The following is a 27,886-nucleotide window of genomic DNA, read 5'->3' as shown; positions in this document are numbered from 1 at the left end:
GAGCGGCCGCGGCCATGGCGGTGTGCGCCCGGCTGTGCGGGGTGGGCCCGGCCCGCGGCTGCCGCCGGCGGGGGGCGGCGCGGGAGCAGCGGCGCGGTGGCGCAGGCGACAGCGAGCCCGACACCGATACCGACCCCGAGGAGGCGGGCGGTGGCGGCACGGAGGACGAGGAGGCGACGGAGCGCATCGAGGGCTGGCGGCCCGCGCCGCACCCCGCCGAGGCCGGCCCGGCCGGGCGGGCCCCGCTGTCTCTCCTGGAGCTGCCCCCCGAGCTCCTAGTGCAAATCTTCGGTTCCCTGCCCGGCACCGACCTGCCCAGCCTGGCCCGCGTCTGCACCACCTTCCGCCGCATCCTCCGCACCGACACGATCTGGCGGCGGCGCTGCCGCGAAGGTACCGCCCGCCCCGAGGTGGGGGGCCGGGGCCGCCCTGAGGAGATGGCCCTGGGAGTAGCAGGGTGGGGGTCCCGGAGGATGCAGGGAGGAGATGGGGCCGGGGTGCAAGGTCACGGTCCCGGAGAGTGCAGGAGGACCCGGAGGGTGTGGGGAGGTGATGAAGTGTAGGGTGGGGGTGCGGAAAGGAGGTGGTGTGTAGGGTCTGGGGGTGCAGGACAGAGCTGGGGCCTGAGAGGGTGTGGGTTGCGGGGCCATGAGGAGTGCGTGCAGGGCTTCATGTGGAGGGTGGAGAAGAGCGCAGATTTTGGGTCCTCTGGGGCACGGTCCCTTCTTAGTGGCACTTGCTGTAAAAGGGGCGATGTGTGAGCAGCTCTAGCAAAAAGCATCAAGCTTAAGGTTGTTCCCAGGTGGCAGCTGGAGGGGAGGAATGGGGATGGGCCCAGGGCCTGGCAGGTGATGCCTCTGTGTAGGGTGTCCTTGGGTGAATCCTGAGGATGGGGTATTTTGGGCAGCAAGGAAAGGGAATAAGCTGTCCCAGCAGAACGGGGCTGCACTGGGGAAGAAAGGAGTGCTTGGGTGTGTAGCTGGGGGCCCTGGAAGCACAGCAGGTAAAGCAGGAGCAAGGAGCCCACTGGGGTCTAGTGAGTGGATGGAGGAGAGCAGGCCTGGGTAAGGTCATCCACTCCTGTCCCATTTTGGGAAGAACAGGGCCAGGTTCGGAGGGGTTCCTGGTTTGCACGTGCATTTCCTGGGGAGTGTCTGTTGCAAGGATGCTGTGCTGCATTAATGAAAAGATTTGGTGGTATTTTTTTTTTCAGTAGTGCCTGAGTTCTGTGTTGCTTTGGCCCTGTTCTGTTAGACTGCAATTCTTACTTCTCGACCTTTTTGTCACATTGGTGTGTCTCTCTGTCCCCTGTTTGTGAATCCAGCAGCTGTCCCACCGTCCCAAGGGCTGTCTTACTGTGCTCATCGTCTCTCTAAATAGTGTGATCCTGCCAGGTGGATCTTCTGCCAGCACATGAAGTCATGTATATTTTGTTGTTGCTGTTTGTTTTGGTTTTGAATATGAGTGAGGGCATTGGGATGAAGAGTTTAGGTATGTTGGAGTGGCTGCCTGCCATAGGCCGTGGGATCCGTTCAAATGCTTTAAACCTTGCAAGAATGAATTTGTGCCTTATCAGCACTATCCAAGAACCCTTGGACAGCACAAAGGCTGTACCTAGAAAATGTATACCAAAGCATTCTTATTTGTTAGTTCAGCATGTGGTTATCCCACTGTCCCAATAACTTAACATTGTTTTTTGGAGACAGGCTAATAAAATGGTATTCATTCTTTCCTTATGCTCCTCTGCTGACATAGAGTCCTCATGGATGTTTCTGTATTTCATGAATGGTTTGCGAAATGTCACTGGTTAATTATTTCAATAGGTTATGATCCTGGCAAAATGTTTATATAGAAACATTTATAACTTTTAAATATAGGTTAGATTGTCTTGTAAAGGAACCATTAAAGTAGGCCTGGTGGCAAAATAGATTTATTTATTAAATTTGTGACTGCTTCTTGGAGTTTCTTGCCAGTAGATAAAGTAATGTGCAAAAGCTTAGCTGAAATTTAAAGAAACAGTGGGCATTGTGTGGTTAAAACTAATCTGTACAGGGTAAGTGTTAAGACTACACTTTTGTCTCAAGGCCCTTAGCTAGCTAAAAGGTGAGAGGCAGAAAAAATAAATTTTTATTCTCTTTTCACACGGTGTTTCTTATGTTTCCCTGGTGTATCCTTTCCAACCACTGTCAGAGAGCGTGTTGCTGGACTGCTGGTGTGATTGAGGTAGATCTTGTACCAAAGGCATGGCGCGTGAGCTGCGCTGAACAGGTAAAGGTCAGGTTCCTGGATGAAAAACTTACTACATCTATGAAACTGTTACTGCAATTTTTTAACCAGTCGTGGTTCTCCAAGCAGTTCCTAATCTGGACTTGCACTGCTCGTAGTGCTTTGCATGGCTCTACACAGCAGTGTAGATGCTCAGCTACTAAGTGTGTTCACATGTGAGCAAATGTGTGATGAGTGCAACTGCTTGAGCAGGTATTTGGACGTTGGGTATTAGCATATAAATAAGCCTATGAAACTTACAATATCCTGTACCGTATTTCTGTATAGCCATAGATTGGTGACTGTATGATAGTCAAACATGAAATGTAATGCCTTTTTGTAGTCTTTTTCAAAAACATGCCACTTCCCAACTGAGGACGGTTCTTAAGTGTGTGCTTGTATCTGCCTGAGTCTTGTTGCGAGGCTGCATGTCTGAGAAACAGAGTGAGGGCATGTGTGCCTCTTCGCATGTACTCCTTGTCTTGATAGCTTATTCACTCTGAAGCCTACTGATGATGGTCCAGAGCTGAGCTCTTTGAGGAAGTAACTGGAAAACTTCAACTTCGTGTTGGTTGCATACACAAAACTATTTGTGTTTTCAGAAATGCACAACAGTAAAGAGACAAGAATGACAATCCTAAAATTAAACAGAACGGTTCTTTTCTGAGAGAAGCGGATTGTTGCAGTGCTTTCTTTTAGCCATTTTTTACCTTTGTCTTGGACAGGAGCACAGCTGAATGTCAGCAAAATCCCAGCCATTGCCCAAGTCAGATGGGACACTTAATCCATCGAGCGTCGGTATCTTGCCCTTGCACTGCTGTGGGCCAACTCAGTTGTAGATTAGTCTTGAGAACGTGTTGTGATTAGTGCAAGCATCCAGAGGGCCTGTCCTCACAGTGGCTTTTGCTGGTGACTGTGCACTGGGAGAGTGCTGGGGTTAACCAAAAGTAGTTGTGTAACACTGGCACGGCTGTTTGGGATGCTGTCCTTTTATCATTGCAACTGTTTGGGGTAAACAATGTCTCTGAATTGCTTCTTTGGCAAGAAGACGATCGCAGTCACTTTCATGTTTGCTATAAATAGGAGATTGCTGATCTCTGCAGTGAGAGCAGAATTAAAGCCCGTTTCACCCTGGCTGGTGGCCTGACCTACCTTGATTAACACCCGATAGTCCTTTTTAAATGGTAACCACTTTCATTGTAAAATAAAACAGCGCAAGTGCAACAGAACACTTGGAAACAGACCAGTAGTTCAGAATAACAAGATCTACAACTTGAATGAAATGGCTTTTGTTTGTGAAAACAGTCTCCAACAGCTTTTGGACCTGCTGAAGAATGTCAGCCGAGATATTAAAGATGCTGACCTTCACCAGGCTTTATAGAAAGCTGTGCCTATGGAGAAGAGTGGGAAATTTGGTTTGTGCACTCAGTGAGGGGACTGTTGCATGGAGTTCAGCTCTTACAAGACTCTGGAGAATCCATGCAATTTGAGGTACAACTGCTCCCACAACAGGAACAATTTCTTGTAGTGCTGCACCCTAGTAAATGTGAAGGTGGTTTTAGTAAGTCACAAGGCTCTAATCTACGTGAGGTTAAAGAATTGTATAGTGTGTTTCTTTGGTCAACCATCATGGGCTTTTCTTCATCTCTGACCACGTTCTTTGGCTTTTAAACTACAACTTGGCAATGGTTTGCCGTTTCTCTGCGGCTAATGGCAGGTGCTCACTAGCCGTAGCCATCCTTCAGAGAGTCTTCCTTAGATCTGTTTGTATGCTGTAGATCTGAACCTACCCGTTTTTTGCTTTAGGGTTTCCACAAATGCTTGCATTTATTGCAGATTAAATCTCCTTTTGTTCAGTTCCCTGCTTGCGTCTGCAAAATATCTCAATGGTATCTACAAGCCTTCCCCTGGGAGAAATGTTTGGGAAAGTATTTGGTGTATTTCAGCCTTTGGAAACAAGAAGTCGGTTCCAAACGTGTCCACCTGGTATTTTGGAGTTGCTGTCCTGTTAATCTCCCATTTTTGTGGTCTCTGAAATAATCCAGTAAACTTCTACGCGTTCGTGTGCTGTCTGCAGCCTTGTAAACACACATTTATCCAGGAATAATTGAAGAACTTGATTAGTCAGGGCACAGTGGAAACTTAGCAATGGTAGGGGTGTTGAGCTCTACCAGACATCCGGATTTCCTCTGAATTGCGGATGTTCGCATCCAGTGCCTGCAGCTGCTTACTGGCATTGCCATGCTGAGAAAGAAGGAACAGTAATTTGGTCTTTGATATGAGTATAGGGGCTCTTCCCTACCTGAGTATAAAGACCGTTGTTTGTTTTGTTTTTATTTAAATCGTGTAGGCTGCACAGAGGGAGGTGTGTGACATGGCTTCTTGTACAAAGGAGAAGGGACTGTGAGGCTCAGAAGAGCATATGGTAAGAGCAGGCCAGGGAGTAAATTACACTTGCAAAACTGTTAGTGCAGTTCATAATAAATGGAGACTTCTTTTCCAAGTCCTTTAAATTCCAGTGCATGTGACCATGGAAACAGCACTGTGTCAGTTTGTGTTTGGTAAATCTTTCAAGCACTACTTATAAAGCTAATAAAACAGGCTTTCCAGCTGGTCAGGTAAGAACTTTAAAACCAATTTCCATCCTTGCTTTTGAAGCAGGATTAAGTAGCCATTTTCTGACGGTATGAATTTCGTGTGTGAATTTCTGTGACTATTAACTCCTTAAAATACTTTACTCGGTGAGCTGTTGCACTGAGATATGTTTCCTTAAAATAGACTTAATTGCACTGAAGTTGAATTTCCCAGGAAGCTTGAGCCCTTCAAAGCTTTCTTGGAAAAGGCTTTCTATTCTATGTAAAGAAAACCTTATCAGTTTTATTTTTCTGTAACTATCTTTAAGCTCTATGTACTGTTAATTTTATGTCCCTCTTGTCTTCTGGATCAAAAAGAGAGGGCCAGCTTTCTTGCTTACGATATTTGGAGTTTTTGTAGGCACTGTGAGACAAGAGACTGATTTTTCCCATCAAGTGGCTGTCATGGTGTTAACGGCTCCTGGGTCAGAAGAGCTTAAGTGATGCACTTGCCCAGAGTTAAGCCATCACTCTGTGATTTTGACTCTTTGTAGTTGTTTGCCAAACAAAAGAGAGTAAGGGCTAGTTATCATAAAATGAGATGAGTGTTAAAGCACACTAAAATGAGATTATTTTCTTTCTTGATAATTCTTTCTTATAAGCCTTAGATATCTAATGTCAAAGAACATGTAGCAATATAAAAATTCTAAATTTTTGTCTCTTTTTTTTGTTTTTAAAGGAGCTTGCTATTACTTGGGAGAACTGAATCTTTCCAGGAAAGATTTGAACTTCAAAACTTAGGAAATACCCTTTAATAGTTGTTTGGCTTTTGTAAATTTCACTGCAGGTTGTCCGGGGCGCTTGCGTGAATCTGGGATAGAGCTTTAACATGAAATCTCTTCCACCCCACCCTGTTGTGTCAAGATTCCCGCTGGTAGTGGCTCCGGCATGGCACTGCACTGAGACTGCACTCAAAATGATTTACAGTGTTACTAGGGAAAACGCTTTGCGAAAAATCAGCACCTTCTGGAGGAAAAGAGAACGTCAGTGTGCTAGTACCGCTGTTAGAGAGCGACACGGAGAAATGCCATTTGAGCAGGATCCTCTGCATGTCTCCTCCCTTTCTGATGCAGTATAAATATCTTCAATGACACTGAATTTAATCTAGCTGCAGTGCCTGCTGTGCAAAGTGTGCATCTTACCAATTCTGTGGCCAGGTGAGTATTTGTGTACCTGGAAAGAGCTGGCTGTTTTCAAACGTCAGGCTATGACCACACTGTTTCTGTCATCTTGTAAAGATCTCTAACTTTCTAATCAGCTGAGGAAACATACTGTTCCCTCCATCCCTTTGATGTAATTACCAAACACATACCCACTTGTGTACATATGCAGACCAATGGTTGAAAGCCCTGATAGCTCTGGCAGGAGGGGTAGACACGGCGTGACCTGCAGGGTGGGTCTGACTTTCCAGCCTCCGGCAGAGCTCTGGTTTCACAAATCTGCAGGACGGCTGTGTCGGGTCAGCTGGCTGTAGCCCAGCACTAAATAGCTTGTTTGTGCTGGGCTGGATGTACTTTCCTGCAAGCTCGTCTGGCTGCTCTCTGGATAATTGTGCTTTCTCATCCCACCTTGTGTTTGATAACGCTTAGAGCTTCCTCTGGCTTTTGCTACGGAAGTCAGCAGGAACTTTGCCAGTGACCTTTGCATCTTTTAATGAAGGGCAACGTGTTTGTTGTACCTTCTGCCCAGTCTTACCTTTCCTGAGCTTGCTGCTTACCCGAAGCGATGTTATGCGGAACGTGTATTCCCTGGAGGCAGGCTGACAGTAAGCTTTGTGCGTGCTTTATCATTGTGTACATGGACCACGAGTGTATTTCTAGACAGGAGGAGGTTCTATTCGTTCAGGAAAACTTCTGCTTTTCTTGTATATGAAAAATTAATTCTCAGTTTGCAGCAGGGTTACCAGCGTTAGGTAGTGGTATTTGGCACCCATGGTAGATTGTTAATTCAAGGAAGCTCAACCGAGGATAAGTTTCGTATTTAATGATTTGATGAAGGTCTTCACAGATACACTTTTGCATCAAATACCTGGCAGATGTTTGGTATTACTACAGAAAGCTGGTGTTTGATCTGTGGTATGGATGTCTTTGATGTCAAGGAGGGTAGTTTTCCATACTGAGATCTATCAGGGTCACTGCAGCAGGGTGGTTTTTGTTGCTGATGGTTTTTTTGGGATCTCCCTCCTCTCATTTCCTCCCTCTGGTCTTCTAAGGATTTCTTGCACAGAGATGTTAGTACTGGCTTTTATTTTTTTTAAAGTTTCTTAGAAGTTCAGCGTTGGCTTCCTGAAAATGAAAGGAGAGAATCTCATTTTCTGCTTCAAAGCTGCCTCTAAGATCTCTGTATTGCTTTGTTTTCTGGGTGTTCTGTAAGCAATCAAAGGCATTTGAGTGTATAACAGACCCATCTCAATCTGATCTGCTTTCAAGTGTAACCATATTTGTACATGCTGATGCCTGTTTTATGTCTCCATTTCATTCTTTTTAAAGTCTGTGACCTTTTCTTTAGGATCCTAATAAGCAGTTTTCCCTGCTGGATACCTCAGTGGGAGTAGATAATTACTACACACAATCATGATTTGATCTAAATGGGCATACAATCCCAGCTGGAATGAGTACGTCTTCCACATTTCACACTCTTTCTGGTCTAGGAGGAAGCATCTGTAACTTTGCTGTGTTTGTGTGTTCCTTATGGTGTGTTTGTTACAGGCTTTGCTTGTAAAGTGTGCTAAATTCCCAAACTGCAATGAAATTACATCTAGTTTTCTGTTTTCTCTTCAAAGCAGAAATAAGATTCTTGGAATAATGTGGCAGCTTGCAAGAATGCACCTAGTAAGATCTCATTTTTGCACAAACAGTAGATAGCAAGATCCTGGGTAGCAAACACCTTTGTGCCAGAGCTGACATTATTATCTGTGTCGTTGCAGAATACGGCGTCTGTGAAAACTTGCGGAAATTGGAGATCACAGGAGTGTCCTGTCGAGATGTTTATGCCAAACGTAAGTGATAAAGCTGATACAGATCTCTATGTCCTTGCTTAGTACCAATTTTGAAAGTATATACATGTTGAATATTTATTAAACTTTGACGGCATGAGTTATTCAGACTTACTTGCTAATGGCAGGGGTTACATCTGTGAAGTTGACATGTTTGGAGTTTTATTTAATACTAAGCAGATGCCAAGAATTGGGATGTCTGTGCTCACCCGTCCTTTGGTGGGAAAAGAGCATGTAATTTAACTTTATAATAAAGTGTATTGCGGGTTTTTCATCTTTTCCTGTTTTCAGACCTTGCTAGGGAATTGGCTGGTATTTTTGCGTAGCCCTAGTGTAGCTAAGTCTCAGTGAAAGGATGCTGTTGTATGCTGACACTGGGAAAGCGCTGTGGGTAAAGGGATGAGCCTTCCGCTGGGCTGCTCCTGAAGGAGGAAAGTCTGTCAGGGCTGGGCTTCTGCCAAGGTGTCAGTGTGTTTTGAGAATGTCTGTGGGAGTGGGACCCCAACTCCTTAGACCCTCTGTGCCTTCTGCAAGGTAGATGCACATCTTCTGTCTCACAGTAGGGAGGGGTGGGGGCACTGTCGCATGAGAGAAACCAAGGTAGGCTAAGGACTGAATGGAGGCCTGGATCCACGGTGACGCCGTCTTTCCTGTTACCAAATCTTGCCCTTAGCGGTCAGAAGCTGGGCTCGTTGCTCAGAGAGCTTTGCGAAGCCCCCGAGAGCTCCCATACCAGCCCTGCCAGGCTGTGTAGTCTCAATTCCCCACCACAACTTTTCTAAAGGGAGTTACCAGTGATCCTTAGGATAAAAAACCCCAAGATTTAACCTGCAGCACTTGAACTATGGCTTCTGGCTGTTCAAAGAAGGTCATGCCTTATGAAACAAAAGCAGAGACTTCAATCGTGAGAGGTCTCTGTATGCTTTGCAGACCCAAAATCTGATTCAGCTTCTACATGTACTGTATTTGCTGAACCTTGAAGCGGTGATGACCTCAAGCATTGATCTTAGTTCTGGAAAGAAGAACAGGTAGAAGGGTTTTAATCCCATCTTTAATAGACTTAGTGAGCATCCACAGGAAAATTATTTAATCATTTAGTTTCCCTCTTTACCTATTTGTGCACTAGGAATGGAACTGCCTAATTTTCCTGGGTGGGAGGGTTGAGTGGTGCTGAGCCAGCACTTAGGTGTCCACAGAGAAGTCTTCGTTAGCAGTTGAGGCCTCCCTTACTTGCCATTCAGTCCGGTATCTCTGTATGATACTGGTGTGGTAAGAGCCATACAGCACGTACCGTATCGGGTCTGAATTCTGCATTGCTAGTCTTGAATGGCAGAACATCTCTTCGTGACCTGTAGTCTTTTTCACTAATTGTAGTCCCATGATTCAGATATATTAAAGTGATATTTAGTGATTTTTTTAAAAATTTTTTTAATACACACATTCTATGTAAAAATGGCCTTGCTGGCTCAGAAGAATGGTTTCTCTCTAGCTCAGTAGTGTATCTCGCAGCCATGGCTGTGAGCAGTCACCCGGGGAAGACGGAGAAGAGGACAAGCCTATGCGATACTTATAAAAGTACTCTCGCAGCTTCTGACTGTTTTCATGCTGGGGGATTTCCAGTGTCAATGTGGTTTGTTGATTTAATAGCCCTCAATAGATCTGTCTTACATGTACGTTTCCAGTCTGCCTTCGCACCAAAGTAGTTTGTGAATCCACAGCATCCATCGGCAAAGTGTCACACTTGACATGTGAGAACCACCTTTGTCATAGACTTTATTGCCCTTCTGAATGTGTCCGTATCCATTCAGCAATCCTAACTAGCAATGGTTACTGTAAAGTCAGAACACTTGGCAGCTGTTTCTGGCTTTCAGGGATGCACCATCTCAGCTCTCCTGCTCAGATTCAGCTGTTTGCCCTGTTGCAGACACTTAGTGGAACAGTTTCGTGGTGGTGTGACCCCATTTTCTGTATTGTGCCATAAACCTCTCTAATTGCAGAAGAGTTGATTTGGGGCTACTGGCAGGACACACTTGCACTTTGCTGTCCACTGAAATGTGCTTCTGTATGAAGCAGTGTGGAGAAAGAGGAACTGAGCTTAAGTAGAACAAGGCCTCGGCTACCATCCGTATAGTTACTTGGCCTAAGTTGTCTTACTGAGACAGCAGTGCTCGTTACAGTCGCACTGGACAGTTTGAGGAGGACCCTGATTCTGCTTTGAATTCACTGGATGCCATTTGTAAATACTGTCTGTGGGAATCTTGAATGTACCAAGTTCTGTGTGAGTAGTCCTGCTAACTGGGCACACCTGAGACTGGGGCTGATGGAAACAAATGGTGCATCACAACTGGAAGTAAAGTCAAAAGAGAGTTTGACTTTCCTGTGTGGTTGGTGCAGATCCGTCGTACTGTTACGTGCTGGTTACAGTGGAGCAGAGTTTGCTGGTACTTACCCTGCTGTGTCTGTTCAGGTATAAACCCACGAGTGAAGTCGGGGCGTTTTATGAAAATCCTTCCCGACTACGAGCACATGGAGTACAGAGATGTTTACACCTGCCGTACGTACCTCCTGCTGGTTGATGCTTCCTGCACTAAGCACACAAAAGATGCTGCATGGAGTGTGACATTGCTTTAAGCAAATTATTTTGGGGTGGACCTTGGTGTGCTAGTTAGTTCTTTCTGTTGTGCCTTAGTGGAGTATTCTGACCCTTTAGAGTGACAAGGTGAGTTGGGCGGGCAGTGAAGTATGTTGATCTCCTTTTAAAGTGCATTGAGTTAGGAAGTTTTCCTGACTGGGTGCAAAAAGGAGGGTCTCTCTGTGCAGTAGGGGAGCACTCACTCTCCTCTTCATGGATTGCTCCTCTCTTGGAAGGAAGCATTCATATACCCTGGTGAGGGCTCCCAAAAGCAAGTTTTCAATGAGCTCTGGACTGGCAAAAAGCTTTGTCTTGATCCAGATGAGCTGCGTTCAGATCCACAGCCCTTCCCAGTCTAAAACGCTGAGAGTCACCCTACTAATTCCCACCCTGCACAGGGAATTCTTTTAACCACCATCTCCCTCTCTAGGAAACATCATGCTGGTGTTTCAGAGATTGAGATTTGCCTTCCTCAGTCAAATATCTGGGGGTTGTACTGAAGCGTCCAGTGGGTGTATTTTTGCTCCATTTGGCAGGGTGTGGGCTCAGAAATTCGGATAGGCAAATATCTTCCTCAGTCAAGTAAACCGTTTTTTCCCTCCTGATGCTGAGTTGAGGGAAGTACAGTAAAACGTTGGAGTCCAGCGCTCACTGTTCTGCAGGAGTTGGGTTGAAGTACTGATTAGTTTACATCAATTAATGAAGCGAGTACTGCTTGGTATTTGGAGGGGGTGTTGAGCTGTCTCTAATGCTCCTTTGGGTCTGCAGAGTTTTGCAGACTCAAGTTACTAACTCACTGGTGCTTGGGAATGTCGTTTTTTGCACGCACTAATGAGCGGAGTGGATGCTGCAGATATACCTGTGCTAAAGAAAGCAGTTGAGCATGGGCCGCGCAGGGAAGATGGTGTCTTCAGTGTGAGCTGTGAGAGACAAGCAGCAGCAGTACTGCAGCAGGAATCGGTAGAAAGTCTCAGCCTTGTTCTGGAGCTGGATGGGAAGGAGAGGCACACCCAAGCTGCCCCTCAGGATGAGGGATTCCTTTCTAGATTGCTACCTGAGTGTTTGCTCCAAACGTGCCATTTGTGGTGGCTCTGAAATGGCATATTGTGCTGTTTCTTCACTTTTCTTTAAATTCTTTTGCTGCAGCCCCAAACTTCCGACATCTCATGCCCCTTTTCTCTAGGGGCTTGTTGTATTACTTGGGGGAAAAGCTGGTGCGGTGTAAGATGCAATTGCTTGTTTCCCCCTTTTCCCCCTCCTGTGTTTTAAGGGATATTGCAGGGATCTGCCATGTGAGTGCTCCCTAATTGATATTCACGCAGCGTTAGCCAGGTCAGCTGCGATCACTTTCCCCGGGGTTTTAAGCTGGCCTGGCTGACACATGGTTCTTTCCACTAGCAGGTCAGTTATCACCAGCTGGGGGGCAGTAACTGCTTACGTTGTTCCAACTCCTTTTGCTGACGGATGCCTTGCTGCATCCTGAGAGTCCGAGAGATTGGTAGTGGATCAGGTCTTCCCCACTCAAAGTGAGCTACCTCTGCTTTAAAGGATGCAGGTTTCACTGAAAACTCCCATGTTAGGTTTTTGCATTTCTCTCTCTGCTGTCCAAGCTGGACACAGGTAATGTAATGAAATGAGATTTATTTAAAACAGTAACATCTGAAAGCATCTGCTCTCCTCCAGTTTTAATAACTCATTCTTTCCCAGCCAGCCTTCTGTTGGTGGGAGCTTGGGCATTCACTGCGTTTTCGTAGCCCATCCCTGGCTGGATTCAAGCCGCTTTTCCATCTGAGGAGTGTGCAGGGCTGCTTGTGGCAATGTGGGTAATACTCAGGCTGGGTGGGTGTTGTAGTGAAGCATCCAGTGGATGTATTTTTGCTCCATTTGGCAGGGTGTGGGCTCAGAAAGTCGGATAGGCAAGAGGCTTCTTCAGGGCTGAGGAAAAATAGGCAGTGTGCATAGCAAAGGAAAACCTTGGAGAAAGACCCAAGAGCTGTTTTCTTTCGAGGAGCAGGGAGGGAAACAACTGTCAGATCTATCCAGTCTCCCGCCAGGGAGGGCCAGAGCTGGAATTCATCAGGTTTTCCCTGCAATTAATATAGCTGCTGGCTCACTGGAGCCTAGAGACAGCCCAGGCCTGAAAACGGAGCTGTGCTTTTGGTTTGAGACTTGTTTGGGCCTTTGGCCAAGTACCAGCATTTTCCCCAGTAACGTCCTTTCCTGAAAGAACAGGAGGAGGAGGAGACCGCGGCGCCCTGAGCAAGTGAGGGAGATGACTGGGCTGTTAAGGTGTCCCTGCCATGGGTGTTGGTGTGTAGGGAGGTTGAGGCCGGGGGGAACGCTGCCCACCTTGCAACCTGTTTCCATTGTCTGATCTGGAGACTTCTATGGAGCCAAACAGCTGGGTTTTTAAAAAAATAAAAAAAGAAGAGCTGCCCACAGTAGAGGTGCAGACTAAGCACAGAAGCGGCTGTCCAGTGGGTAGGGTTCTTCTGGAGGGAAATGGAATTTTGTGATCTCCTCCCTCCTTTGCAGCCCCGGGTTTCTGGGTGGTTGGGGCAGATGGTGGAGCAGGCTCTGTCTGGGACTCAGCCGTGCCACGGCTCCTGGTCAGCTGAGCTGCAGCTGGAGCCGGCTGTTTACTCGAAGTGAGCACAAAAACTGCCTTCAGTAGATGTGTGTCTTGGGGTGGAAGGGCTTGCCTTGTTAAGCAGACGCTTTCCCCGCTGCTGAAAAGTCGGTTGATTGTAGCTACAGCTCTGAGAGCACTTCAGACAGGCGCGGGGGGAGAAGGAGGGACATCCTCAGCACTCTTGCATAGCTTAGCATCAGGTTTTCTGTCCAAAAAATGAAAAAAAAAAAAGCTGTGTTTTATCAGCTCCGTACCAGCCAGGGTAGAAGGCAGATTGTGGCGGGTGGAGCGGCTTATGGACATACCATTTATTAATATGTAATTACTGCACTGAGACGAGAAGACTGGGAATGTGGTTTGCTTGCTTGCCTTAGTGCTGTTTGTGCTGCGCTCCGTTCACTGGGTGAAACCAGGCCATCAATCTTAAATTGTTTACTGCACAGGAAAAAGGTTCCTCCAGGCCAGTTGGCAGCAGCTCTGGACAGCCCTCCCTGCTGTCCTAAACTTCTGTGGAAGTTTTCTGCTTTGGTGTAATAAAAACACTCCTATAGTTCTTGCTATCTTAAGTAGTTAATGAAACAAAGATGATGTAACAGCTGCACTGAAACACAATTCTTCCTATGAATTGATGCAAAGCAAAAACCGTTATTCAGGTCAGTCCTGTGGCCTTCTGAGTTGGCCGTGAACATCATTGTAAGGCTAGAGTAACTGCCATCTCAGAAATAATCTCCATCCTGTTCTTCCTGCTCAAAATGCCAGATGTGTGTAATGTCTTCACGTGAAGGTAACTGGTCATGTCAGGAAATTGTATGGACAGAATTCATGGCTGAACGTATAAGGACTGGAGACAAATAACATCTCTCAGCTTTCTTCAAGAGAGGAGGTTTGTTAAGATCATTCTGTAATAGGCATTCTCTCCTGCTTGCTGAAAATGTCCCTACTTGTCCTTCAATTTTGGTGGGATTGAAAGCGCACCCAGCTCCAAGATGAGAAATGGGGAAGCCTCACCCGCTGCAATAGGCTTTGAGAGGGACTTGGAAGCAGCTTTTGGGCACTGCTGAAATGTAGCCGCTTACTTAGAATTTTTAAGGCCGTTACTGACCTGGTAACATCACCAGATCTTCTGCGCTGGCATGGTCTGTGTGCTTTGCCTGTGCTCTCTCAGTGGCTATTTTTAAGGATGCTTAACTCTGGAGATAAGTTTGTCTATACAAGGTGGGGAAACTATTTGAAATTATTAAAATTTCCCTTTCCCTTACTGCCTTTGTGCTCTTCCTTTTTTCCCCTGTTGCTTTGCAGTCTGAGGCATCAAGTACGTTTTTGGTAACTGGAGATGGCACATACTTTATTTGTTTTTAGCTCTGGGTATATCATGTGATTTGCATTAACAGGACCATGTTGCAAAAGTTTTCTGAGAATTCCTGGCAAGGTATCTGGTTGTTTAAAACCCTGGAAACTAGCTCCTGCCCCTGCACTGGGCCGGGAGCAGGGCTACAGAGAAAAACATGAATCTTTGTGAAATTGTGGGAGGCCTCAGTTCAGAACTGCCTGGCTGTGGTTGGATGTAACCAGCTCTTTACTAAAGGCAGTTGTGGGTGGTATCGGTCAGTGTTGTGTGCAGCCTGGTAGCCGTCTTCCTTTGATTTTCTTTCCCAATTCCTTAGCTTGATGTGCTCACTCAGTGTCTCACTGTTCCCTAGTGCTGCACCGATACCGACACATCCTGGGATTATGGCAGCCGGACATCGGGCCCTATGGGGGACTGCTGAACGTGGTGGTGAGTGAGTACCTCATTCTGGGGGCTGTGGTGTTGAGGACTGATGAGTCTTTTGTATACCGCTTTCTACACCTGGTTGCCATCTCTGTGCTATTGAGAAGTCTGAACAGTCAACCCTCAAGCAAGTGATTGGGACCCAGAGGTTGCTTCTTGGATCATCCTCGCCACCTTTCCCCAGACAGTCCTTTTGTTTTCCAGCTGTACTCCAAACAGCCACAGGAGCACACAGAAAGCACGAGCAATGTTTCAGGGAAAGGCTTGATTTAGAGTTTAGCGCTCATATTCCAGTGGCTGGCGCAGGAATCCATTCCTTGTACATAGAGTATAGCAGAGGTTTCAGCACTGGCCCACTGCTTACTGCTTTATCTTGGCCTCCAAAAGGTTTTGCACTGGAGTTCACGAACCTCTCCTTCCTGTAGTTTGCAATACTTTTCATTAGCTGTGTCCAAGACTACTGCATCAGATGTAGGGATGCCGGTGCATGACTGATGCAAGACCTGTGGAGCCTTGGCAGCTCTTGTGCTGCTGGGAAAAGCAGTTAATGGACAACACTTGACACTGTGTTGGTGAGAGCTGGGCCTGAAGTTTGCTTGAAGCCCTTGCTCTTTGCACCAAGGTTCAATAGCTGACAGGTTTGAAGTGTAACAAATCATGAGGCCTTTGCGTTTTGTATGATTCTGTTTCATGAACTGGTGTAAGAGTGCATCCAAGTGCACCAATACTTACATGATATTGTGACCGTATAAAGACAAGTGTGCCTCTGTGACACTGCTCTGCTTTTGTCTCAGATCTCTCTGTTTAGAACATATCCTTTCTCTGGAATTACAGGGCTTGAGGGGGAGGATTCTGTTAGGCATGCAGGAATAGGGCTGGCACTTGCACCTCTCAGCAGAGGAGATTGTTGCTTCCTGTGCTGTCTGTGAGTAATGGAGCCAAATAATTCCTTGTCCAAAAGGCACGGGTAATCATGAGAAGCAGAATTCGTCTATTCGAGTATCTGCCAGCATGAGCTCTCAAACCAATTAGAGTTTGACTAGCTGTGTGGTCTCTTCAGTGCAGTCTCTCCCTCTGGATCCTGCACACCAAGCATCCGTCACAAAGTCGTTTGCAGTAATAAAGGCCTGATCATTTTCCAGTGGTGCAGAAAGCCTTGTAAAGAAACCCTCTCCCTCTTCACCAAGGGTGTGCTGTGAGTGCATATGGTCTGGTTTAATTGCTGGAAAGCAGTTTGGAAATGCAGCAAGCTGTTCTACAGCTCCTGTCCTGTTGCAGAATAGGCCCTAGCGTTGTTTGCTGCAAACTCAACAGAAAGCGTGCAAGGCTGACCTTGTATGCTTTGTCTCCCATCTCTCTGCAGGTAGACGGTTTGTTCATCATCGGGTGGATGTACTTGCCGCCTCATGATCCTCACGTTGATGATCCCATGAGATTCAAACCTCTCTTCAGGATTCATCTCATGGAGAGGAAATGTGCAACGGTTGAGTGTATGTATGGTCATAAGGGACCTCATAATGGCCATATCCAGGTGAGCTCCTCTAGCGCTTTCAACATCTGCCCTAGGTGCAGTGCGTGTGTGTGCATGCACATTGGCTCTGGAAATGGATTCATCAACAAACTGTATGAGAATTCTATTTAAGGGATGTGGCTTTCACCACACCACCGCTTGTGTGTGTGGATGCCAGCTTTACGCTCATTATGTGTCTGACAAGTTGTGTGGGCTGTTCCCCACTCTGAATTTGTTCCCTGGCAATAGTACAGCAGGGCTGTTATACTGTCTTCTGTTGGGCGGGAGCAGGGTGGGAGCACCAGTATGTGTACAGGCTGGGGGAAATGGTACACAAAATGGCCTTGTGCAGCTGGTGAATGGGTCCAAGCAGACACACAGAGCTGTTCTATTTCACAGCTCTCTGAGACCTTGAGAAGGGGATGTGGCATCCATTCAGTACACTGGATGCTTTGACAAGTTTCCTGAGAGGTTGTTGCCTTTTCTTTGAAGAAAGAAGCTCAAATAGAGAAGCAACTTAAAACCAGTATCTTTCAACAGAATGCATTGGGGTTTTATTGCTTTTATTCCTCTATTCTGTAGCTCAGTATCACTTAATAATTTCTCTGTTGTAGCAAATCCAGTAATGCCTGCTGTGTAAAGCATTTGTTCTAAGCAGTCTTAGTTACGTCAGCCTAGGCATCTCTAATTAGGTCTGTAACCTGTTAAATTCTTCTCCATGGTAACTACAGATTGTAAAGAAGGATGAGTTCTCCACGAAATGCAACCAGACAGATCACCATCGGATGTCAGGGGGAAGGCAAGAGGTAAGAGTGCTTTGCCAAGGGTCTGGATTAAGGCTGGCTGTATGTCCCTTTTCTGAAGATAAAGCATTGGTGCCTTACGCAAGCTCTCAGCTAATGTTGGAGCCTGGGAGGTGATCTTCTGCCTTCTAATTTCTGTGTATCTTGAACATAACGTGAAATGAGCCTCTGGCTCATTTATTATGATGATTTTTTTCTTTAAGTGAGTAGAATTGATCTGGGACTTGAATCAAGACTTAGTGGCCACATTTGAAGAATTGCAGGATCTTGGGGAACCTCTTTTGTACTTGTGAAGGTGTGGTTTAAGGATCCGGTATATGGGATCAATTTGGTGTTAGACCTGCGCAATGTCTGGGTGGAGACCCTGTGCCTTACCTCGGTGTGTAGCAGAGTGTTGGAGCAGGCTCTTAATGCTCATCCTGTTGAGCAAAAAGGTGCTTTAGGCAGTTCTCTGTGGCAAGGTGCTCTTTGAGCCCCGGCACGCTTTTTCTTTGTGTGCTGGGACACCATTCCTGTTTGATAGCAGGCCTGTCCAGAGAGGGACAGCAGCATGCATTGTACTCCGTGCAGCACTTGCCAGGCACTGATCTCTGTGGTATTGCTGTCTGTATAATTAAGATCTTTCAGACGTGGACCTAATGTTGAGTACCAGCTGCATTTGAATACCTGCTTGTCAGTGGGGCACCTTTCTACTGCTTGTCGTCTTGGTCGAGGGATTAAAAGCTTCATTTGGTTGTTTATCCCATGTCAGTGTCAGCCATACCCAGCAGGGCAGATTCCCGACTCAAACTACGTGTTTTAAGGTGCAGGTATAAATGTCAGGATGAAAACCTTCAGCTAATACCTGTTCTAGGTAGTTTGCTGCCAGCTAGTTAAACATGACAAATCTCATACTTCAGTTGCTTCTAACAAATGCTTTAAAATGTCTGTCTACTAATGGGAAACAGCTGGGTGAAAGGTTTAGTTAAGTGTTTTCGGGTTCTGTAGCAGATGAGAAATGCTTTAATACTTTCAAAGCACTGCGTTAAGTGTGCGTGGCATTATGGTAATTGGAGGATCTGGCTTTAGAAGATAAAGCAAGCAGGTTTGGAATATCGCTTGGTAGGCGGCTATCTTAGTGTAAGCTGTTATCATGCTAACTCATGGTAGGGTATTAACTTGTCAGAGCTGGTGTAGAGGTACTTCAGGAGATGTTTTCAAAGCGCTCTTTGGATTTAGATGCATCAGTATTAAATCAGCAGGATTTAACCTCCTAAATCTTCAGTGCCTTTCAAAAGCTTGCCCTTTTATGTTTAACATGGTAGGATGGGGCCCAGGAGTCAGCTTATGGGCACACAAATGAGTTATTGCAAGGTAAGTCAGGACGTAAAGAAGTAGTAGATCAGCTACTTTGCAGTAACAGGTGATGCTTACGCTTTTATTCTGAGGAGATGTATTGGTTCTACCTGTGATTTATTTGAAGGGGAGCCATGTTTTTTGTGTGGCATCTGGCAGGTGTAGGGCAGTTACCATTATCAGTACTTGTTAAGCATACTTCCAAGCCAGTGGTGTAGCAACATGTACTTGTTCCCAAGTCCAGCCATGATCCTCTGTCTTTGGCAGAGCATATGCCCTCTCTGTGGCTCTGCTGGTGAATCGTGCTGACGAGGAGAAGTCATGTTGGGGTACGTCACTGTCACAAATGAAATGTCTTTATCTTCCCCCTTTTCTCTTCTCCTTGTGCTGCAGGAATTTCGGACATGGCTAAGGGAAGAGTGGGGTCGGACTCTGGAAGACATCTTCCATGAACACATGCAAGAGCTCATCTTGATGAAGTTCATCTACACCAGCCAATATGAGTAAGGGCACCAGCTCTTTCTAGGCAATGAGGCTGCTGCAGCTTCAAGAGCACGTTGGGTCGTTTGTTCTGAAGATGGGGTGCTTGCAGTGGGCTTTGACAGCCAGGGGAATGTTCTCCTTCTGCAGGCTCTGTGAGAGATACGGTGACGCACAGCGCTTTCCGGTTTTACACAGATGTGATGTAATGACAGTGGTAATAATACGGTTCCAAGTTCTTTACAGTAGCTGTGCGCAGTAAGATGGTTTTGAGTCATTTAACTGTGCTTAATTTGAAGACAGAGCAAATACCCATGATCCCAAGGAGCTGTCTGCTTATTATGTGTATTAGTAAGCAGTATGCTTTGTAGTGCGCTAGGCAGAAATCACACGCTCCCTGAGAACTTGGGGTTTTTTTAACTGTCACTCCAAACTTCTAATAGCAGCCAGCTCGCTGTAGCACATGTTTAAATATGCTTCGCTCTTAAGTTCTCCAGAAATCCCAGGGAGTGAGGAGGCTGACTGTGACCTTGCTGCAGGAGCCTCCTGGTGTGCTAACAAGGACCAGTAGAGAGAAGTGAAGGGAGGGGGTGCTTCCGTAGGTCTACAGCGAAATCTGTTAAGCTTGTTGTTGGTATTGCTGAAAACGCAAATCCCGCCTCTCTCTTGATGACAGCCCAAAGCTGCCTGGAGGAATGGACTGCAAATATGTTCCTCAAGTCAAGGGATTCTCTTAACCTCTAAACTTTTGGTTTTTCCACAGCAACTGCTTGACATACCGACGCATCTACCTCCCCCCTAGTAGCCCTGATGACCTTATAAAGCCAGGTCTCTTCAAGGGAACGTATGGGAGCCATGGTCTGGAGATTGTCATGTTGAGCTTCCATGGAAAGAAAGCGAAGGGGACTAAAATCACCGTGAGTGCGTTTTCCTTTCTCTCAGATCTTCTTGATGCCATGGATTTATAGGAGAGATCTCTGTCTGGGAGGTAGTCAATTATTGCCACCCCAGACCCTGTTCCTTGTGGGGATTGGTGGCATCGAGTGAATCCTAAAACGTGCAGAGTAGCTCGAACCTACTCTGCAAAGTTTCTCATGGTGCCACCTCGTTCCCCCCCTCCCTTTTGTCTCCCATCCAGCTGTTTTCTGTGAGCAGCAGGTAGCAAGTCACTAGAGATCACTCACATGTATCTGAAGAGCAGGTACCGAATGTTGGCAGCTCTTCAGTGCCGCCAGGCAGTGAGCTCCTTCCTCTCTGCAGGCAAGGATTCTGACAAAATGCAGTTGCAGCTTTGGCTTCCTTTCACCCTTGCAAGTACAGCCTGGCTCGTAGCTTTTGATTTAAAATTCTGTTTCTGGGAGGGGGAATGCAGAGGTGACATAGACAGCTCAGGGAACAATGAACAAAGTCCGAGGGTGATTGTAGAATAGAGCGAGCTATGTAGAAGTCAGATGGCGGATGTGGGGAGGATACAGGTCTGAATTCTGTAGCGCCCTGCCTCTGCAGCCATGCTGTTGCTTCCTGTCTCTAGGGAGATCCCAACATCCCAGCTGGGCAGCAGACTGTGGAGATTGACTTGGCGCATCCTCTGCAGCTGCCCGACATCGAGACCCTTCGTGATTTCAGTGAGCTCTCTCGCATCGTCCTGGAGGTCCAGGAGCAGGTGCGTCGGGAGGAGCAGGAGGAGGAGCAGCGGCAGGAGGAAGAGGACCGCTCCCAGCAGGCTGCCGCTCAGCCTGCTGCGAAGCCCCTGGGAGGAGAAGGTGCCGAGGGGGAAGAGACTGCAGCTGGGGCGGAGGGGACAACCCAGAACAAGGCACCAGCTTCCCAGCCCTTTGTGCTGCCTATGGGAGTCATATCGAGGAATGAAGACTATCCCCGGACCTGCCGAATTTGGTAACGGGAACTAGTGGTTTTGTAGCCTACTTGTGACAGTCACTTTTTGAAATAGAAGCGGGTAGTCTTTGAGGCATGTTTTGCCTTTGCTTGCCCTTTACCTGCACACGGATCTCTCAGCCCCTTGGGCTCAGGTTTTGTGCTGCTGCTGCCCCATCTCCCACACTCTTGTGTGCTCCCTCTCTTTCTTACATTGTCATCTGCCATCCCATTTCCTTGCTAGATTTTATCCTGCTACTTCTGAATCTAGCACCTCTCCCATATTCCGTGCCTCCCCCTTTTTGTGTGTGTGTTTTGTTTCCCAGAGCTGCCCAGCTTGTACATTTGTAGATCTGTTCAAGCTGCTTCTCTTTTCTGTGTCACTTGTGTTCTTTGGCTGTGGGAACACAGTGTTCTCTCCAACCCCTCCCTGGCCTCTGGTGCCTTGGGGCGAGCTCTGGAAGGTGCTGAGCATCTTAAGCAATAGGTGCAAGTATGCAGAGAGCCTTTTTGAATGGGACCTGGAGTCAGTGAAGCAGCATACTAAATGAAGTGTGGAAAAAGAGCCCAAAAGCTGAGGCTTAGGAAGGTGACCTTCAGCCAAACATCTGTGCTGATGGAAAAACCTACCAATAGCTGGTTAATCCCAGAAGGCCCCTGCTGTCACAATTCAGTTGTGTTTGAATAAAACCCTGCTCCACCTGCTGCTTGCTTGGAGGTTAGGCTGACCTTTACTCCTCCCCAGCTCCAGTTAGGTTTTTCTTTTTTTAGATTTTTCTTTCTTTCCCTTCCCCCTGGGTTTTGTCGCAAGGTTTGCCTCTCTGGTCACCCTCTCAACATGCCTTTCCTTTTCTCTGAGGGTTGTCTGGGCCAGGGTTGATCCTTGAGTTGCAGCAGTAAACCTCTGATGGATTACTAGGCTGAACTACAGAGAAATTGAGCCCTGGTGTGCAGGTGCTAATAAGAATAGCTAAAAGCAGCAACCTCCAAATAGCAGTGGAGAGTTTCTTTTCTTGAAATGGTATCAACGGTGTTTTGTGCTGTGTGATAAGAACTGACTGAATGTAAAACTCCCTGTTCTGTAGCACCTGGCAGTGTGTTTGACCACGGCTTGATCATAGTTTCATGTTTGGTTGGTTGTTATTTCTTGTTTTATTTTATTAAATGTTGGGTAATTATGGCTGTTCTCACATCTCTTTTGCTATTCTTCTCTCCCCGCAGTTTTTATGGGACGGGGCTTATTGCTGGCCACGGCTTCACCAGCCCCGAGCGAACACCAGGTGTTTTTGTTCTCTTCGATGACGATCGCTTTGGATTCATCTGGCTGGAGCTGAAGTCCTTCAGTCTCTACAGCCGGATCAAGGTCTCCTTCCAGAACGCCGAAGCGCCTTCCCGTGAGGCTTTTGATGAAATGCTGAAGAACATTCAGTCGCTGGCTACTTGACGTGTGGTTTGTGATGGACGGGGCTAGGGGTTGCAAAGGCTGCTGCACTCCCCAGCCAGGGCTGGGATGGGGATTCCTTGCTCTTGGTACCTCTGAATAAAAGCATGCACTTTTAATAAAGCCTTTTTACCCCAAATGTACACATCCCGGTTAAAATATCCATGACTGCCCTTACCTCCCTGCCACCCTACACTGCTCCCTAGCAGTCCTCGTTACCCAGTCTGTAACATAGCTTTGTATAGCTGAAGGGATCCTGCAGAGGAGGAATTAGACCTTATTGCAAAAAGAATGTATTGGAACAAAAATGATGCAAGGTCAGAGCTGGATCAGAAGAACATCTAATTGACTGGATAGATACAAGCCCTCTGCTCTGACTGTTATCAGCCTCCTGCGGAAAGAGCTCTTCTTTGTGGAGGGGACTCATTTAAGCCTTTGTTGCATCCTAGGCTGATCTGTCCTCCTGGGGGACTTGCTTTACCCTCCTGAAAACCTGCAGACTGGCTGGCTGCTTAATGATAAATTGTGTCAGCAGCGACAGAGCACATCCTCCTCCCCAGAAACCTTTCTCTGGGTGCAGCGTCATCAAGAGAGGCTGGTGTAATACCTGTATCCTTGGCCTAGTAATTGGAGCGGGTGGTTTCCTTTGGAGAAATTCCCTCAGCTTGGCAGCAAGGGGAGGATTCCCCAGTGTAGATGACAGTATGTGTAGTGTTGCCCTGGCTTCTGGAGCTTGGTGGGTGTGCTGTTGCTGAGGCTCCAGGTTCTGGCTGTCCCCCCGAGCGCATAGGAGGTCATTCTTTTTTCTTATAGGAGCTGGGTATGGAACTGGAAATGAGTGTTAACTGCAGAAGCCGGTGCATTCAGAACTGGTTTCGTACCTGAGAGGTTCACCTTGGATGTTTTAAGCTGGGCCTGAAAATGTAAAGGAAGAAGCAAAAAGAAAACTAACTGTGAAATAAACCCAAACGCAGCCTGCTGACCCCTGTCTGTGATGGGCAGCAGAAGGTGCCATGTGTCACTGGTACTGATGTGACCCCAGTTACGTGTCATTCTTGTATCAGGTTGCCCTGTGCAGTCTGAAGAAGCAGCGAGGGATTCTCCTAATATTGCTGTGGCTTTTTCTGGCGCCTTTTACGGTTGGTGCTGACAGGTGGGTGCTGCTGCTCCACTCGCAGGACCCTTCTATTCCCTTTCTCGTCACGCTTGTTTCGTCCCAGATGATTGCTGCTTGCACAGAAAGCTCCTGGGCTTAATTTCTTCCCATGATACCTGCATTCTGTGTGGCAGATCTGAGCTCTACTGGGAAGTGTGGGCTGCAGGCGAGGAAGCCGGTTCTCCATAGACTGTCCTGTGCAGGAAAATCCTGATGATAGGGATCCTTATGTGGAGAGAAGAGTAAGGAAGCTCTTGGTTACAGGTAAAATAGATCCTTTGTTGCAGTTGCTTTCTGGCTGCGGTGATAAACTCCAGGTTTCTTCTCTTCCCGCTACCAGTGGAATCGGTGTCTAACAAAACTCTGCCTTTACATCTTTTGCAGGATTTGATTTGTAAATGTGTCTGTACGTGTGTTGTGGTGGGCGGATTCAGGCCCCTTCAGTGGAAAAGTTTCAGTCGCTGCCTAGTTTCCCTGACTGCAAGCAGCTTTTATTTTCACTCTCACAAGGGTTTTTTGCCATTTCTGGCTCTTGAGTGTTCCCTCAAGCTGCGTGAGAACCGAGTCTCCAGCAGAGACTTTGAGCAGAAGGTCACGTCACTCACAGGATTAATTCCTGTCGCTTTGGATATAGTTTCGCAAACCTTTAGGAATTTGAAGGTGATTTGGGGCACTTTTTTCTTTGTTTCCTACGGCTTTGTCAGTAGCGGAAAACCTGCCTCGGTGTTAGAGGTGAGGATCTGAAGTGCTATTACTGTTCCAGTGAATAAGCTATAAAAAGTAGGTTGTTTCTGAGCAGCCTGTTAGAGGTGTACCTGTCGGCATCAGCAGAGGGAAGAGTTGACTTAGATCTCGCCCCATCGTGCAGGGTAGGGAGAGGGGAAGGCTGGCGGGTCTCTGAGCTGTGGTGTGTGGGCAGGGAGGTGAGCTGAAGCTAAAATCGGGCATCTCGGCCGTTAGCTGCAGCTGCCCAGCTGTGGGCAGGAGAGCGTGTGCTTAATCTTGCAGACGGAGGTTTCCAGCTTGGTGATGCAGATTTCTGGGATACCTAAAGACATTAGGAGTCTGTTTGGCATCTGGGTGGCCGGTTTATCTTGGAGCTTGCTGTTAGGCTGGTGCAGCCAGTCTGTTTTGTATTCTCCCTAACAGCCTAAAGGGATGAGAGAGGTCCCTTGGGCAGCTGTTTCAATAGCTTGTCCCTAAAACCACCTCTGCTTCAGCTGCAAATGGATCCATAGCTCTGGTTGTGGATTCTTCCTTCCTTCGCTATCCCCACTCACTTGAAAAAATAAAAATCCTGAAGTTTTACATAACTGACTTAATTTTTGCTTTTTGTTTTTAAGGTAAGATTGAAAATCCAGACCGTATTGAATGCACTGCAAGCACTTGGCCTGAGATCCGAATCACTGTCTCCTAAATACAGACGCTGACTCTGTAGCCGGTCTTCTCCCTGTAACCTGCTGTGTTGAGTTGACTGAGTGTGCAAAGGCCGTGTAGGCATGTTCCGCTGTGGCATAAAATGCTTTTAGTATTTGCTACCTGCAGATTAAATTCCCCTTGATACCAGGAGTCTGCTGGGGAGTGCAAACCCATGGATAGCAGTTGGCAGGAGTGTTTCGCTCGGTGCTGAACACGGGTCTGCTTTGTCACCGGGGCGAGGACCTGTTGGTTGGCGGTTGGCGCGGGTTGTGCATCTGCTGTTTGTGCCAAGATGATTCTTCTGCTTGTAGCTTGTCCCTTCTGAACCTTTTCAATGGCAGTGTTAAGGGTCTCCCTTATGAAGGTGAGACCTGCTTGGCCGGCTGGAGAGAAGGGCTTTGTGGAGGCTCGATGCCCTGCAGGAACTTGTCACAGCTCAGCTTTGCCCCTGTAGTAGCGTCTTTTTATTTATAGTGTACCTGAGTGGCCTCAAAATGTCAGAATGTGCTAGTCCCGATTAAAGGCAAAACGTGCTGATACACCGGGGCTTTATTCTGTCTAGAGCAAAGGCAATGAAAATAGCAGACTTTGTATTAATGCTTCTCCTCTGCCTTCTCTTCTCACCTTCTGCTCCTCAAAGCCTGGCAGGCTTTTGTGGCATTTCAGAAGAAAATTCCCTCTGATTTGGCTTTGGGTGAGGAAAGCTGTCAGGACGGTGAATTCGGAGAGACTGGCATAAATGCCCTGGGTGCTCCTGTGCCTTTGCTGGTTCCTTTGTGCACGGCTACATCAGTGCTTTCAGGGAGAAGCAGAATAACGCGATGAGGAGTTATAACTTGTGGCTCTGAAAGCTTTGGGAGAGGGGGATGAACAAGGAGCGCAGACTTTGGATCTGAGCATCGTCCGCGGCCGAGGGGGATGTGACAGTGGCCCCGGTCCTGCTTTCCCTCCTGGTACCTGTGGGAGGCCATGCTGACGGCACAGTATTTTGCTGTACTTGTTCCTGTTTGCTATGGGCTGTACCACTCCCCTGCACAGTATGTCTCAGTGCATACCCTGTTTCTTTCCGGAACCCTCGTTGTCCAGCTTGTTGGGATATTTCTGTGAGCTGTTGACAGGGATAACGCGTGGCGGTGCCTTGCAGATGGTGGTAAATTTCTGGTGCTGACGTGTCCTCGTCCTGTTCGTTCTGTAGAAAATCTTGGGGACAATTGGCTTTACTTCCTTATCCCAGATGGGTGGAAAGTGCTGGGGAAGATGGAAAACAACTTGTCAGGGCTAGGAATACTCCCTTGGCAGAAGCCTTTTGGAATAAACGAAATGCTTGCAATTAGGTTGCAGATCAGTATTGCCCCAATAGCCACAGCAAGACCTAGGGCTTGTTTCTAGCTCCGGAGCAATAAGCAAGTGACTGGTTACATGCGAGGGCTGTTTTGTGCTCCTAGATCCCGCTTCCAGTGTTGTCAAAACACACGGGTTTGGCCAGCTGGAAAGCAGAAGCATCAAAGATCCTCATCCAGCCGGTTTGTGTTGGGCCTGATCTCATAGCTATAAATGTGCTGTGATCAGGCGTTGTGGTTGTAGGAGACTCGCTGCAGTCCACATGGACTCGTCAGGCTGCTTTTTTTTTTTAGTGAGGAGGAAAAAGAACGGAATTACTTGTAACTTTGGCTGTCAGCTTCCCTCTGGAGTGAACAGTAGCGACGGCTACTCTGGAATGGGACAGCAGAGGTCGGATGGCAGTTATTTGGGAAACTCGTGCTGGGGAGAACGCAAATTCTTGTGCAAGTGTGCTTGGAGGTGGAAGCTACCAGGAAAAACAGCAAAATCCAGCTGGCTCAATGTTTACTTTTAAGCAAGGATGGCTTCTTATTGCTTTTTATTGATTTAAAACTAGTGGAACTTATTGGGAGTGTTGGCTGTTGTGTGGAAATGGGCTGTGTAATCTCAACTTGCTAGTGTAGGAAATGATGACCTATTAACTCTGTCTCGTAGCTGGTTGCTCACGTGGCCAATCATCTTCTGTTGGGTTCAGCTGCCAAAGGGTTGCGTGCTGGCCTTCGCGCCGCAGGCCGGAGGGACAGCAGTAACTCACCAGTTGGACAGGGAAATATTTGAGATGTGTGACCGGGCGGTGGAATGGAAGATAAGTTACCAAACTGTGAGTGCCACTGACTACTTTTTTTTTTTGTGTGTGTGTGCGCTAAATTAAAAAGTATGATTCTGGTTTTTGTTCGGATTGCAGTCTTTTTAATTTTTGAGGAAAAGAGCACTGGCATCAACTGTGGTCGTTAGCTTAATTAAGGCAATCTGCACTTTTTTTCATTGATTATTACTCCTACTTCCCCTAAGCAGGTGTACCCCATTTCCGTGTGTATTTTGCACTCACCCCTTTAACATGATATCGATGGATTAATCTGGGCATCTCCTGAGGCTTTGAGTGTGAATAAGGCTCTATAAAATACCCCGTGGGACTTACTAAAAATGAAGGTGAAGCGCCAGATCCCCGCTTCATACAGAGGGTAGTGCAGAGGGAAAAGGTGAGCTTTTCTTTCTAAAGTGCCGTTTGACATCAAAACACTTTGGTTTCATGCCACAAATATCCATGTGGAACGCGATAGCTGCTGTTTAAACAGCTCACCTGCCAGGTCTGCTCCCCGGGCTGCGGGATGGGGTTTTCCCTGTGCTTTTGGTTGTGGGTTTGCGAGGAGCGGGCTGTCCAAAAGCCAGACGTGTCTTTGCAACGCTCGGCCTACTTCATCCCAGGTATCAGAAAGCTGAGCAAAATGTGTGTGTTACTTTTACACCCGATCATTGTTACCCGAGGAGCCTTTTCCAGTTTCAAATAATAAAAAGGAAAGTTTTGTGAACTTACTTCTGTTTGCTTCTTTCTTTCTTTTTTTTTTTGTTCCACAGGAAAGCGGCGGGTGAGCTCCACC

General features: G+C 47.1%; 1 protein-coding gene across 5 annotated transcripts; it reads left to right on the top strand.

The window, feature by feature from the left end:
* FBXO31 (F-box protein 31) lies at positions 1 to 27,817 on the top strand. Of its 5 annotated transcripts, none has more exons than XR_010071063.1 (11): positions 1 to 393; positions 7,825 to 7,896; positions 10,361 to 10,447; positions 14,858 to 14,934; positions 16,292 to 16,459; positions 17,170 to 17,244; positions 18,970 to 19,079; positions 19,820 to 19,973; positions 20,588 to 20,952; positions 22,153 to 23,792; positions 24,872 to 27,817. XR_010071063.1 is itself a non-coding variant. In XM_063334786.1 (11 exons), exons 4-11 carry the CDS (start codon positions 10,393 to 10,395, stop codon positions 22,373 to 22,375), a joined length of 1,227 nt encoding a protein of 408 aa, XP_063190856.1. In that variant the 5' UTR covers positions 293 to 393; positions 5,686 to 6,055; positions 7,825 to 7,896; positions 10,361 to 10,392; the 3' UTR covers positions 22,376 to 27,817. The 5 variants fall into 5 exon arrangements, 4 of the variants coding, with proteins under 4 accessions (XP_063190854.1, XP_063190855.1, XP_063190856.1 ...); XM_063334786.1 differs by adding an exon at positions 5,686 to 6,055 and having other exon boundaries at positions 293 to 393; positions 22,153 to 27,817; XM_063334784.1 differs by having other exon boundaries at positions 22,153 to 27,817.
* The last annotated feature ends 69 nt before the right edge of the window (positions 27,818 to 27,886 follow it).

This window comes from Chroicocephalus ridibundus, chromosome 4 (genome assembly GCF_963924245.1).
Source record: "Chroicocephalus ridibundus chromosome 4, bChrRid1.1, whole genome shotgun sequence".
NCBI classification, from domain to species: Eukaryota; Metazoa; Chordata; class Aves; order Charadriiformes; family Laridae; genus Chroicocephalus; species Chroicocephalus ridibundus.
This window is presented reverse-complemented; position numbering and strand designations above follow the sequence as displayed.

Excerpts from the sequence above, each read along its gene's own strand:
- FBXO31 (XM_063334784.1), top strand. The coding sequence starts at position 15 with ATGGCGGTGTGCGCCCGGCTGTGCGGGGTGGGCCCGGCCCGCGGCTGC. Across the intron at positions 10,448-14,857 it reads CAGAGATGTTTACACCTGCC|TGCTGCACCGATACCGACAC; the intron begins GTACGTACCTCC and ends ACTGTTCCCTAG. Across the intron at positions 16,460-17,169 it reads CTCATAATGGCCATATCCAG|ATTGTAAAGAAGGATGAGTT; the intron begins GTGAGCTCCTCT and ends TGGTAACTACAG.